This window comes from Arvicola amphibius, chromosome 12, assembly GCF_903992535.2.
Source record: "Arvicola amphibius chromosome 12, mArvAmp1.2, whole genome shotgun sequence".
NCBI lineage: Eukaryota > Metazoa > Chordata > Mammalia > Rodentia > Cricetidae > Arvicola > Arvicola amphibius.
Window position 1 is genome coordinate 163,680,161 of NC_052058.2, and position 14,663 is coordinate 163,694,823.

The window sequence follows — 14,663 nt, forward strand, 5'->3', positions numbered from 1 at the left end:
GTGGCCTCCTGTTTGTCCTACTAGATCAAGTGTGACCATACCACACTCTGCCTGCCCATCACACACACACACACACACACACACACACACACACACACACACACCATTCGCCTGCCCTCCGTACATCACACACACACACACCATTCGCCTGCCCTCCATACGTCACACCCCCGCCCGTCTGCCCTTGCACATCCGTGCAGGACTCTGAACCAGTGGCCTCCGTCAGGCCTCCTTTCGGTAGCATCTGTGGATCAAATCTTCGTTCAGACCCTTGGGAGACACAGATCATACTCGATCCCCTATAGCACCACTGGACCTTGTATAATGGGTGTAACAATGAGAATAGAAATCCGATCAAGAGGTAGTTCATGAATCTTTTTGGCTGAGACTAAGGAGCTCCATCGTGACAGCTTGTACGTCAGACCAGCAGACAGGGTGACAAAGGCAATGTCAGCATGGTGGGCTCCACAAAGACAGCTACCAGGGGAGGAGCCAAGCCCAGAACTCTGCTGTGTGTGCTGTTTACAGGGAGCTCAGAATAACAGCTTCAGCCTGTGCAATCAGAGTCAAGAAAAACGTAATTCTCTGTAGGGATGATAACCAAGAGGGCACAGGCAGGACTTAAAGAAGTAAGTTCATGGGGCTGGAGAGATGGCTCAGAGGTTAAGAGCACCAGCTGCTCTTTCAAAGGTCCTGAGTTCAATTCCCGGCAACCACATGGTGGCTCACAACCATCTGTAATGGGGTCTGGTCCCCTCTTCTGGCCTGCAGGCATATACACAGACAGACTATTATATACATAATAAATATTTAAAAAAATAAATTTTTTTTTAAAAAGTAAGTTCACTTCAAAGAGGAATGCTGTTCCTTTTTCACTGCAGATGTTGGTGAAAGGCGGGACTGGCATCTCTAAAACTGTTCAGTCATCTCTGCAAACTGAGCTCTGCAGAAATGCTAGAGGTACCACTGAGATGGCTCAGCGGGTAAAGGTCCTTGCCACAAGCCTGAGAGCCTGAGTGGGAGGAAGAACAAACCCCTGCTTCGTTATTTTCTGACCTCCACAATACACACACACACACACACACACACACACACACACACACACGCACACACACTGTTCTCTAGAACTCCTGATGGGCTATGGTGAGGGAATTGAACAGGAAGGTGGAGAACTAAGGGTGAGTCACGTGTGATTCCCAGAGTCAGACTTTAATCCTAAGGTGGTGTCTACAGAAATGTTTTCCTTTCTCCAAGAACTGGATAGCTTGTGCGTCTGTGTGGCTCCCAGCTGATCTCTGCTGGCTGGCTGGGAGTTTAGAACTCCCAAGGAAAAACAGAAACGTGGTAATTACCTTGGCCCTGAGGGAATGGGAATGCATTTTGAGACAGGGTGAGAATTATAGTTCTTTGAAACCATTAGCATCTTTGTAAGCTATAAAACATTGTCCATTTAGCAAGCACAAGTAATGAGATTGACTCAGGATTAACACAAGAGTAGTTTTCAGTGTTGCCCACTGGCCCATCTGCATCCCCTGGCTCTGGCATCAGAGGTTTTTCCCTACTCTAAGGTCGGAGGTAACAGAAGTAGCAGAAGAAAGTCACCTATCAAAGGCTTTGTTCCCGTTTATCCTGCTTTTTAATTGGAAACCTAAGCCTTATTTTGATTACATTGATTGGGATCAAGAGTCAGAGTCAGAAGGGAATATCATAAATAGAAGCCAGGGTTCGCTCAGCTTGAATACCAACACGGACTATTTCCAGACAGCGTGTGTGTGACGTAAGCAGAATCTACACTCAAGCCCAGTAGAAGATGGGCTAGGAGCATTCTGGGCCGGAAGATGCTCGGAGAGTTAAGGAAATGTGCAAAAGAACGTGATGCAGCCTCTGGTACTCCCCTAGCAGAGGGATTAAAGGGCAGAACTGAAGTCTTTCCACTATTAATATGTCAAGGCTGCAGATTCATACGAAGAGGTTCAAACTTGGTCATCTTTGAATTGAGACATTTTTCTCTACAACTGGCAAACTTTTAAGTGAAATATATTTATTTATAAAACATTGTCTATTCATCTTACATACCAGTCTCAGTTCCCACGCCCTCCCCTCCCCCTGCTCCCCCACCTTCCACCCCCATCCGCCTCTAGGAGGGTGTAAGGCTTCCCATGGGGAGTCAACAAAGTCTGTCACGTCACTTTGAGGCGGGACCAAGGCCCTCCCCCTTATATCTAGGCTGAGCAAGGTATGTGCTCCAAGATGCCAGTTCAAGCACTCGGGATAAATCCCGATCCACTGCCAGGGGCCCCACAGTCTGTCCCAGCCACACAGCTGTCCCCCACACTCAGTGGGCCTAGTTTGGTCCTATGCAGGTTCCTCGCTGTCAGTCCGGAGACAGTGAGCTCCCACTAGCTCAGGTCAGGTTTTTCTGTGGGTGTCCCCATCATGGTCTTGACCCCTTTGCTCATGTTATTGCTCCTCGCTCTCTTCAGCTGGACTCTGGGAACTCGGCCCCGTGCCCCGCTGTGGATCTCTGCTTCTTCTGGATGTAGGTTCTATGATGACATTTGAGATATTTATCAATCTGATTATAGGGGAAGGCCAGTTCAGGCACGCTCTCCTCTATTGCTTAGGGTCTTACCTGAGGTTATCCTTGTGGATTCCTGGGAAATTCCCTAGTGGCAACTGGCAAATCTTTAATGAGATGTTTAGCTCCAGTTTCTAATCCCTTATTATTCTTTTTTTTTCCCCCTTATTATTCTTGAGGACCACCAGATCTACACCAGCGCTATGCGTTCTGGTCCTTTGAACCTTTTTTTTTCTTCAAAGTAGAAATGATTGTTAATACAGAGGATGTTCAAAATTGAAGGTCACGGGCTGAATTTTACCTGTGACTTGATAAATTCCTAAGAAAAAGACTAACCCACGGTAGCACTGAGGGCTCCTGGCCATCATTCCTTTGCTGGTCAGCGCAGTCAGGATGAAGCTTAGAAACAGGAACAAGTAAATACGCTTTTAGCCACATAATTAAAAGATACAGATCTTTTCCAAAGGGAATTTTCAAAACTTGCAGCTTCTGATGCTACGCTCTAGCTCAGTGGTCTTCAGCCTTCCTGATTCTGCACCCCTTAAATACAGCTCCTCATGGTGTGCTGGCCCCGCAATCTTAAAATTATTTTGTTATTATTTCATAACCATAATTTTGCTACTGTTATGAATCATAATGTAAATGTCTGATATGAAGGCTATGATATATGAACCCTGTGGTGTCACGACCCACAGGTTGAGAACTGTTTACCCAGCTGACTTAAGACATATTCCCCCAAATAAGATTCTAATAAGCAGTCAAACAGCCAATTTTAAAATTGTTTCAAGAAAACGGTTCGTTTGAAAACCCGAGTGTTGGAGTCACAGGGAAGTACAGTGAAATTCATGGTTGGTTGCTTGGTTTCTTCTTTAGGTAGCCGCTGTGGATCTTCTGGTTCCTGGAGTTGGGGAGCTCTTTGGAGGAAGCCTCAGGGAGGAACGGTACCACATCCTCGAGCAGCGACTGGCCAGGTATTGGTCAGACCTAAAGGAAACACACTTCAGTACCTGGGGAGGGGCTCCTCACACCCGACAGGGCTGGCTGGCACTTTGGCTCCCTGCCATCCTGAGGAATGTTTCTCCAGCATCTATAAGCGCCCCTTCCTTGAAGACTGGATCTATTGGCAGGGGTAGGAGTACATGCTTATAATCTTACAGAGAGGCCAAGGAATTTCACACGTTGCAGGCTGGCCTGGAGACCCTCTCAAAAACAGAAAGAGAAAAAACAAAACAAAAAAGCCATGATGATTCATCCCTATAGGCCCAGCATTCAGAGGCAGAGGCACAAGGATTAGTCTTAAGTTTCTAGCCATCCTGGTTTTCATAATGTGTTCCAGGTCAGACACAATTACATAATATGTAAGGCCCTGTCTTAAAATTTTAAAAAAAAAAAAAAAAAAAGACAATAAAAGCAAGAGAAATTCCCAGGCCCTTTAAAGCGCCTCCTGTGTTTTCTGTTACCTGTGCACTTTTTACTACGATGGTTTATGACGGCCGTGATCCCATTGGTCGTGATGACAGCTGCGCTGGGAACGGCCGAGGATGGAAAGATGCTGAGCTAGCATTGTGAGTCGGTTCCCTTCCCTTGATTCTCTCTTAGGCACAAATCTCGTTCAGCTGTTTGAATAACTTGGTTTTAATTTACTTTTTGAGATCTGTAAAATGGATCCATAGATTATATAAAAATATCTTGGAGGGGGCTGGAGAGATGGCTCAGCGGTTAAGAGCACTGCCTGCTCTTCCAAAGGTCCTGAGTTCAATTCCCAGCAACCACATGGTGGCTCACAACCATCTGTAATGAGGTCTGGTGCCCTCTTCTGGCCTGCAGGCATACACACAGACAGAATATTGTATACATAATAAATAAATAAATATTTAAAAAAAAATATCTTGGAGGTAGAAAGTAAGAAATCATATTTCTAAGTGAACTATCACTCCTGTATGCATGATCTGCCAGAAAACCTCAGTGACTTCCTAAACTGACCATGGTTACAAACCCGTTTTCTGTGGTTTCCACTTTTGCTGTAGCGGACATTGAATGTTTTTTTTCTTCTTTTCTTTTTTATTTTTTGTTTTTATCTTATTTTATTTGGTTTTGGTTTTGGTTTTTCTGGGTTTTGTCACACTTGGAAAACCATTTGAAAATATCCTGCTAAGTTAGCCATTTTTCAGGCCACCTTTTCCTAGTGGAGACATGCTTGGAAGCGGATGCTTTTCCAAGATCCCAACCTGTAACTCCCTTGCGTGACTTGGTCTTGCCATCCCACACCTCTTAGCTGCTGCATTGGATCAGGCTCCAGAAGAAGGGGAGGAAGAGGTGTGGAAGGCGGCCGTTATTGGCTGGACCACCACCTCCCTGCTGCCACTCACTGTGAGACAGTCTTGGCGACATCGTGAAAGGATTTGAAATTGCTCTAAAAAGTTTTTAGCACAACAGAAATGGCATGCGGCAGGAAACCGTGTCTGTTGAAAGATTAGTCGATCCGAATTCTTCAGTCCGTCTCCCTCCAGGAAACCATGTCTGACGTCGGATACTCTCCAGACTTTTCTTTGCAGTGAAGTAAATGTGTGCTCCTCTGTCTCACGGGTCTGTCTGTGGCTGTAGCTCGTGTTTCTGTCCTTAGAAAGTAGAACTTTGAAGGTCCTTGTCATTCAGATGTGGTTCCGCTGCCTTTGGAAAGGGCTGAGGGTAACTGCGGTAACCACTAAGCACCGAAAGTGTTACCCGTATTCCTCTAGACAAGAGCTAGATTACAGTAGTGTTAGGAAGGCAACCTCAGAATTGCACCGCTGGTTTAAATGTTACGGAATGAACTTCGTGTCCAAGTGCGCATTGTCTGCCTGCCCCCCAGGCTCCTTGAGTGAGCCGTATTTCTGCTGTTCATACAGGAGTTCGATTAGAAAGAAGATTTCTTACTTTCTATCTCCAAAATATTTTTTTATGTAATCTGTGGATTCATTTCACAGATCTCAGAATTAAGTTAGAACAGTTATTCAGACCGTTGAGCGAGGACTTGTGCAGAACAGAGAGTGTCTTCAGACCTCCTGGTTCAGTCTGTCTGTATTTTATACGGAGAGCAAGCGCGTGTCGGTCCTGTTCTCAGTCTGGAGATTTTATTGCCTCTTACTTTATAGCCTCATTGCTTGCTGTCAGTGTTGATTGCCTTGTTATTAATAGACGGTCTCCTCTCTAATAGGAAACCTCACCTCCTCTCTCCCGTTGTGTATGACTGGCGGCACAGGCTCCACTGTGTGTTCTCTTATGAAGGTCCCTATATGCACAACCTAGAATAAGCGTTTGGTGGTTGATTAATAAATGTTTTATTGACGTCTCAATTTTTTCCTTATTTTCTTCTTTACAGATCAGGACTTACGGAAGCCTACCAGTGGTAAGGATGTGGCCCCTGTTCTGCGTGCATTCTGAGTGTTATATGGGAAAGACTGTTACTCGGATTCCCCTGCTTCTGTGAGCAATGCTAAGAATTGAATGTGAGGCCAGAAAATCGTTTACTCTCTTCCAGTCTGTGAAAAACAGTAAAGCGATGTTTACCATTTAGTTACTGCCTCATGTATATCAAAGTAATGTTCCCGTCCTTGTGTTTATTATTCCTGTAATCATCCCGACTCTTAGATGCTGCTGTTATCCCTTTATCACCCTCCAGACATGAGGCCAGACGTGAACTAACTTAACTGAGATCATGGTTAGGATGGAGCTGAGAACTCCAAACACCAAAATCTAACTTGTGGTCTTGTTCATGTACTGAAACAAGGTTTTGCTATGTAGGGCAGGCAGAATTTTTTGCTCTTCAACCATTGGGCTTCGGTTTCCCTATGTTTGACATTGGAGCTTTGATTAAGTGATGCCTTAGATCTCCAAGGGCTATAGAGCCCTCAGCTGCCTAAAGACAGCCACCTGAGGACAGGCGGTGGTGGCGCACGCCTTTAATCCCAGCACTCGGGAGGCAGAGGCAGGCAGATCTCTGTGAGTTAAGGCCAGCCTGGTCTACAGAGCAAGTTTCAGGACAGGCTCCAAAGCTACAGAGAAACCCTGTCTTGAAAAACCAAAAAAAGAAAAAGAAAAAGAACAACCACCTGTCTGAAGTCACGTTCACTTCCACAAAGTTGTTCTGGTTTTCCTTCCGCAGACTCGTCGGTCCCTGCAAATGTAGATTATTTACACGTCCACAATAGTGCTGCCTTAGGGTCTTGATGTAATAATAGCAGCAGTATCCTTAACCATGTTTATTGTCCTTAGGAGAAGGACATGCCAAATTACGCTCTTGCCTTTTGGTAGCAAAGGAGATGGGTTTCATAGTTACAAGGTTCAGCTCCTAGCTTTTGACTGCCTGGTGGTTTCCAGCGAAATCATTAAGTATCTTGATCTCTCTTAGCGTCTTGTGTTTCGTGATTATAAAATGAAACAGTGATATCTGTTTTGCAGAGTTCTTGTATGAAATGAAAACATTCAGACACTGTGTTTCCATTGAGTAGAACAGCTCAGTGAATGCAGTTCCTGCATCCCTTTTCTTCTGCGCATGGCTATCTAGTAGACAGATCTCTTGAGGTGGTTGTACCTTTTCCACTCAAGTTCTATCAGCTGTTGCTTATACTGTTTAAAACTTGCTTAAATAACAGCAGATTTTATATATTGGCTAAGTAAGTATGGTACTTATTAAATATTGTCTATTTTTTATTTTTAATATTTTGACTTTGTTCCTTGGGAGAAAGAAGAAGTCTCACATGCCACAGCAAGCGCGTGGAGGTCAGAGGTCAGCCCTTGGGAGTTGGTTCTCTCTCCACCATACAGGTCCCAGGCTAGAACTCAGGAAAGCTGGCTTTGCTACGAGCAGCTGTCCCGGCCCAGTCACCTCTCCTGCTCCTAGACTAATTCTCTAACTGAAAGTTTCACACACATAGGATTTTCAGATATAAATATTTATGACTTGAATCCCCTTCCCCTATGGTAGGCATAGTATGTTAAAGGCAACAGGCACTGATGAAGGTTTCGCAGCCGTGGCCTCTGTGAAAGTTCCTGTGGACTTTGAGAAGCCAGAGTTTACCCATTCCCTGTGTCTGCTGCCCCATGAAAATACAGTCCGTAGCCAGTTCCAGATATTTTCTGGTGTCTTTCTATACCTGCTTGACCTAGAACCAAAATACAGCTCTGAAGCATGGCACGGTAGTAAACTCTGATCCCAGCACTTGGGAGGGAGGCACAGGCCGGAGGGTCTCTGTGAGTCTGAGGCCAGTCTGGTCTACATAGTGAGTTCCAGGCCAGCAGGGATTGCATACGTTACACCCTGTCCCACCCACACACATACACAAATGCACCCTTTTTTGTTAAAAGTAGATTTTTGTTTCCTATATCAAAGCAAAATCAGGCAAAACCTAGTAAGCTGAATCCTGGTGCTAATTCAGCTTACAACGTTCTTGTCAGTGTTTTGACATCGGTACGTAAGAAATTTGTATGTGTGAAACCCACACCTTAACCTCTGCAGCCAACTTTGGTCCAACGGGCGTTCGTGCCAGCTGGTTTGTGGTGCCCTCATCTCAGACTGTCAGTGAGTCACAGTTACCTTGTTTCCATACCGTGTGAACTAAAGTGAACTCAGCCATCCAAACCACACTCACAAGACTGTGCTGACTCCATTTATGCCCTGTGGGTCTGTCTAATCAGAAGTTCTTACTAATCACCACGTTGACCTCGCTTGGGTACAGCTCATCCAGTTGCCGTTTCTCTTTTGTGAGAATCGTTACTGGAAAGTGTCAGCATCTCAGCCATGGAACTGAGGAAGCAAATGACAGATCGTCTTTGTGCCTGGAGAGCCGAGAGGCTACCAGCTGCGGTCGGTCCTTCCAGGTCTTGCTGTGGAGCTGAGTTCACAAACTGTTGGGGAAATTATTCATTTGTTTTAATTTTTGTATATGACTCGAGAGTTCTCAAGCGAAGAGCAGTGAGATAGCTCAGTGGGGTCGAGTGCTCGCCAGCAGGCCTGACGGCGCTAGTGTGCTCCCCGGACTACTGTGGTTGACAGAGAGGTTTGACGTCTCAGAGTCACCCTCTGACCTCAGCACAAGTGCCATGGTGCGCGTGTGTGCGTGCATGCGTGCACACATAAACACACACACACACAAATGAATGTAATAAATAAGCCAAAGGAGACCCCCCCCAGTCAAATAGTATAATTAGATATTTACAGGGCCACCCTCCCTCCTAAAACGACCTTATTCCACGCTAGCTTGTTGGACTCTGAGTTTCAGTAATAGCTGTATCTTTGTAACCATGAAGTCTTAGGTGGGAGCAGAACAAGCATAGTAAGTGGTCTCCACGTCTACCACACAAGCACATGTATGCAGATACACACACGAGCAAAATCAACAACAAATTCCTCACTCTCCTGTGTACTGAGTAAGACCATTGGAGTGCAGAGGAAAACGTTGCCATTAGCGTACCAAAACATAAAGAGTAGAGAAGTGTGCTTTCTAGCTTGGGAGCAGAGGCAAGCAGAGCTCTGTGAGTTTGAGGCCAGCCTGGTCTATAGCCAAGGCTACACAGAGAAACCCTGTCTGGGGAGGGAGGAGGGAACTAGTATAATAAAAGATAGTAAAAATACATCGTTGAGTTGGGAAGTGGAAAGAAAAAGGAGAGCTAGTATATGAGGAAAGATTTCTGTACAGGAACGATGCATAAGTAACTAAGAAAAGGTCATGTGACCAACACCTGCAACTGCACAGCCGAATCCACTGCCATTTGTTTGGGACCCTTGGATAGCTAGATCTCCCTGACGTGTCTCCGTTTCCATGGGGTCTGTGGAATAAAAAGATGAGTGTGCGCCATCTACCACAGTGACATCTACAACACATGGCTTTAAAATACAAAATTCCTGTCATAACCTTTGACCTCATACAGTGTTTATAAGTCATGATTCTCTGTTTTTACAAACAGGTACCTGGACCTTCGCCAGTTTGGATCTGTGCCACATGGAGGCTTTGGGATGGGATTTGAACGCTACTTACAATGCATCTTAGGAGTTGACAATATCAAAGATGTTATCCCTTTTCCAAGATTTACTCATTCGTGTCTTCTGTAGCTGAAAGGAAAAAGGCTGTTGTAAAAACTCTGCACAGAATATGCACATAGAAGACTAGGGGTGTATGTTTCAGAAACATGGACGTCAGTGCGCAGCTCTTGTGCTGCGAGGTATAATACATGGAAAACAGAAATGGCCTTGATTTTCTTAAATGGTTCAAGGCTTTTCACAGACTGTAATAAACTCTCCCAAGAAGAAATCCTCAGAACAACTGGACTTTCGGAGTCTGTTACCTCAGTTAAGAGGGAAAAGAAGTAGCTGGGCCTGTTGTTCAGGTGCTGGAGGAGCTAGCACAGGAGAGTGACTTGGGCCTGGAGACATCTCAACAAGAAGAGGGGAGACGCTGAAGATAAGGCCTCAAAGTTCCTCCTCCACTCCAGGACAGAATGGTAATGTTTCACCTTGCTCTGGCTTTAACAATAGCTCACTTCCCTTTGTATTTTTTTTAAAACACCTGGTGGCCAAAAATAAGATAATGTTGGCTCTTCCACCCCTGCCAGCTCAGCTGCAATAAATGTCCATCTATTCTCGGTTCTTTACTCAACTCTGTGAAAGAAAACATTCCTTTCAGGGTCTGAACTGATTGCTGAAGTTGCTCGTCTGGATTGAAACTTTCCTCATTGGGCAGGGAAAAGACATCAATTTAGTAACTGTTGATTTTTAGTTATAAAAGTTAAGGAGATAACATTAATCCTTTAAACTCTTCAGTCACCTTTTTTTTTGTTTTGTTTGTTTTTTTTTTTTTTTTAACCCCGAGACAGGTTTTCTCTGTAGATTTGGAGCCTTTCCTGGAGACCAGGCTGGCCTCGAATTCACAGAGATGTGCCTGCCTCTGCCTCCTGAGAGCTGGGATTAAAGGCGTGCGCCACCACGGCCCAGCCTTAGTCACCGTTCTAATTCATTTATATTAGATATTTAAAATACTGTGATAGTCAACAAAATAGAGGGTATTTTTTTATTGATACCGAAGAGGGTACATCTTTGGGGTGGGGACAGGGTGTAACGTAATCCCTGCTGGCCTGGTACTCATTATGTAGACCAGACTGGCCCGAAACTCACAGAGATCCTCCTGCCTCTGCCTCCCAAGTGCTGGGATCATAGTTTACTACCATGAAATTTGGAAAAACGGTAGCCTTTAATCCAAGATGGGGACGGAAATGGGTAATTCTCAAATGTGGTGTGACCTAGGAGAAGGGACAGGAGCCAGTTTGGGAGCGCGCGTTCCAGTACTTGGACAGCGCTGCTGGTTTGTGTGGCCTGGAGCATGTTTGTCAGAGCTGCTGCAGTGATTGCGTGTACCTGTGTGGGTGCTGAAAAGCACGCTTGGACCATGTGGCTCAGGCACAGGACACGCATGCTGCATGCTTTGGGCTCAGGGTCGACCCACAGCACGAGGTGGGACAGCAGCATCCCACGGTTCCGAAAACGACTGTTTCTTCTGCGGCTTCAGTCTTCACCGGGCTTCGTCTGCACAGGCCAGTTACTGGTTGTGTGCTCAGAATTTATGTGTATCAAATAATTATAAAAGGATATGCATACCTAAAATAATTTTAAAAGTTTCATTCGATAGCTCTCTCAGATTGTTTTTTAAATTTACTTGTAGATATATGGTTGTTTGTCTGTGTGTATGTGTGTGCACCAGTTGCCTGCCTGGTGCCGAGCGAGGCCAACAGGGGACATGAGATGCCCTGGAGTTTGGAGTTAGAGATTGTGAGCTGCTGTGTGGGTGCCGGGACTAGAACCCGGATCCTCTGGAAGAGCAGGCAATGCTCTTTACCACTGAGCCATCTCTCCAGCCCTTCTTAGGTTTATTCTCTTAGGAGATTGGGGGTGACAGGGTCTCTGTGTAGCCCTGGCCTCCCAGAACTTACCACACAGAGCAGACCGGCCTTGACCTTGGAGATGTACCACAGTGCTCGACCCTCTCTTGGGTTAGCTCTTTACCAGTTTGTTTACGTTCCTTTTTGTAACCTAATCCAAAACAACAGCTGAAAAGACTGAACTTGAGGCCCCAAGGGTCAGAACCCCCCTAAGAGGTTCGCAGGACTGGCCTGCTAATGCAGAGAGCTCCTCTTGACCATCTGCTTTTTTTTTTTTTTTTTTTTTTTTTTTTTTTTTTTTTTTTGAAAAGACACTCATTCCATGGCTGAATCTGTGTAATCAGAATGATTGCTAACCCCGCTGCAGTCTGCTTTCCCTGGAACTCTAAGCCCTGGGCTTGCATACTAAGTTTAGGAAAGTTTGAGAGGGATAATTAGGACGTTCATAAGACAGGCTGTAGCTGGGATTAGAGAGGGAAAGCCACTTGTGAAGTAGGAGAATACTGTCTGAGCTGCTTTGGAATGCCACTCCTGTGCTGGGCGCTAAGCAGCTGTGGACAAAGCAGAGTGGCACTTCATGGAGTTTATAATCCCTGGAAAGGACACAGAACAAGAAGTAAGTGTGATATTCAAATGCGCTGTGAGATAGGAAGCTGTGTGAGGGACCAGAAGCATCTAGAAAAGTCGCCTTCGGAAGACAGTGGTGTTTAACCACTAAAGGGAACTAAAGGCAGAGAACATTGGTTTTCAATTATTACATTTACTTATTTGTGGGGACAGGGTGTTCGTGGTAGCACAGGTGTTGGGGGCAGAAAACAGCTTCGCAGAGTTTGTTCTTTTCTACCACATGGGTCCCAGGGGTTGAGTTCAAGTTGTAAGTCCAAAAGGGAAAAAAAAAAGTGAAAGCCTTCATCTAACAATGAGCCAAGTCACCATCCTGTAGAAACATTTGCAACACTGGCTGGTGTGGCGTAGTGGCGGTAGTTCTGTGATGTGTAGGGCTACCCCACCTGCAGTCCAGGGAGCCTGAGGAGGTAGCAGTTCCACCAGTAACATCCCAACAGTCAGGATGAAGGAGCACTGGGTGAGGAGTCGTAGGCAAGCAAAATCATCTCTGGGGTCTGCAGTTTTTTCATCCTCAGAATTCACTCTGAATAGGTAAACTCTGAGGACCCTTCTATTTCTCGGTCCGCATTGGACATAGTCACAAAGGTCTGTGTAATCTGTATGTCATCCGCAGAACCTAGCGCGCGCTGAGTTTCTAACGGTGGGCAATGAAGTCAGGTGATTGACAGTCGAACAGTAGCTTTCCGGCCTGCTTAGCGTGTGGTCCGGGATTGAAAGATTTCAAGTTGTCAGATGTATATAGCTCCAGGCCTTTCACAAGACCTTCAGCAGGGGTCTTTCCAAAACCTCATACTTAATCCCTCCTCTCCTTGACTGTTGTTCACGCGTGGCGTTCACATGTGGAGCGTCTGATTGAAGCTGGGCACTCGTCGCACGCCCGTTGGTTTCCCTCTCTGGCTCAGTGCTTGTGCTTACCAGCAGTTGAACAAACACAAACACACAAGCACTGGCTTCAGGCGATGACACAGTTTGTGAAAAATGAAGATGATACCAAATCAAACCGGCTTTCAGGTAACCTAACAGGGAACCACTTAAAATGCTCACACATCAGCTAACAGGTGTATAACTGGATATGTTATATGTTATATACCTTTATAGGTATATAACATATATATATAGGTATATATATATATATAGGCTATATATATATACAGGTATATATATACCTATATATATACATATATATATAAAGATAAAACAGAATTTTAGCATTAACAGAACAAATAATCCGATCAATCAGTGGGCAAACTCGTTAAACAGACCATTCTCAAAAGTATAAATTTTGAAAAAGAAGAACTACAAATGACCAGTAAATACAAAAGCCTGCTCAACATCCTTAGCTATAAAGGAAATGAAAATCAAGACTGCATTGAGAATCCTTTCACCCCTTGTCAGAATGGCTGTCATCAGGAAAAATAACAAGTTCTGGTGCGGACACAGAGAAAAGACTCCTTTAGATGCTGCTGGTAGAAACGTACGCTAGTTCAGCCCCTGTGGAAGTCAGTTTGGGGATTCCTTTTTTAAAGGGGCAGCTAAAAATAAAACGACCATATGGTCCTGCTGCCCCCACTCCTGATGTGTACCAGAAGGAGTGTGCAGCAGCGTGCAGATAGATCCCACCCATCCTTGCTGTCCCGTGTTCACGGTTGCCAAGATGCAGACCGGCCCAGGTGTCTGTGAACAAAGAAAACCTGGTCCATATGCACAGGGGGTACTCCATCACCTTAAACAGATGGGTCTACGTCGTGTGCAGGAAAGTGGGTAGGATTAGACATCCAACCCAGACAAATACCACATCTTCTCTCGTGCAGAATCTAGATTTTTGTTTGTTTGGAAACGCTCTCATTGTGTGGCCCTAGCTGGCCTAGCACTAACTCAATATGGAGACCAGCTCTGGGATTACAGGCATGTACCACTGTGCTCGTCTAGACTATAGATTGTTTTTCTAAGATGACAGTAGATGGGGGCTATGTCCGAGTAAGGGGACCAGTGGGAAGAGGAGGTAACGAGAGGTATGAGTGTGACCCTTGTAAACTGGATACATGTGTAAAAAATGTCACCATGAGGAAGCCCAGCAGTTAAAAAACTCACTATGCCTCAGTTAACCTGAGAATGTGTGTAAGAAGGGTCTGAGTAAGCATGCCCCCACCCCTACACTTGTATATTTCAGTTGGTGGAACTCTTTGGAAAGGATGGAGAGGTGTGGCCTTTTGGGGGTTGTGTCACGGAAGGTGGGCTTTAAGGCTTCAGACACCCACTCCAGGCCCTGTCTCTGCCTCCAACTTGCAGATAAGATGCAGGTTCTGAGCTGCTGATCCAGTACCTGCCAGCCACCCTGCTCCCAGCCATGATGGTTATGGACCTCAGCCTCTGAAACTGTAAGAAGCCTCCAATTAAATGCTTTCCTTTATAAGTTTCCTTGATCATGGTGTCTCTTCACAGCAGTAGAGAAGTAACTCAGACAGGGTCTCCTGTTAGCAAGGCTGTCCTGAGCTCAGATGTTCTGCCTGTTAGCCTCCTGAGCACGAGGGGCTACATGCATGCACAT

The 14,663-nt window shown here is 45.4% G+C and overlaps 1 protein-coding gene across 2 annotated transcripts in view; it reads left to right on the forward strand.

The window, feature by feature from the left end:
• Nars2 (asparaginyl-tRNA synthetase 2, mitochondrial) overlaps positions 1-10,212 on the forward strand; it is a 77,477-nt gene extending 67,265 nt beyond the window's left edge. For both annotated transcript variants that reach the window (XM_038314257.1, XM_038314258.1), the window contains 3 exons: positions 3,452-3,549; positions 5,940-5,966; positions 9,524-10,212. In XM_038314257.1, the coding sequence (XP_038170185.1) occupies positions 3,452-3,549; positions 5,940-5,966; positions 9,524-9,668 (270 nt within the window). In that variant the 3' untranslated portion in view covers positions 9,669-10,212. The remainder of the gene's footprint in view (positions 1-3,451; positions 3,550-5,939; positions 5,967-9,523) is intronic.
• The last annotated feature ends 4,451 nt before the right edge of the window (positions 10,213-14,663 follow it).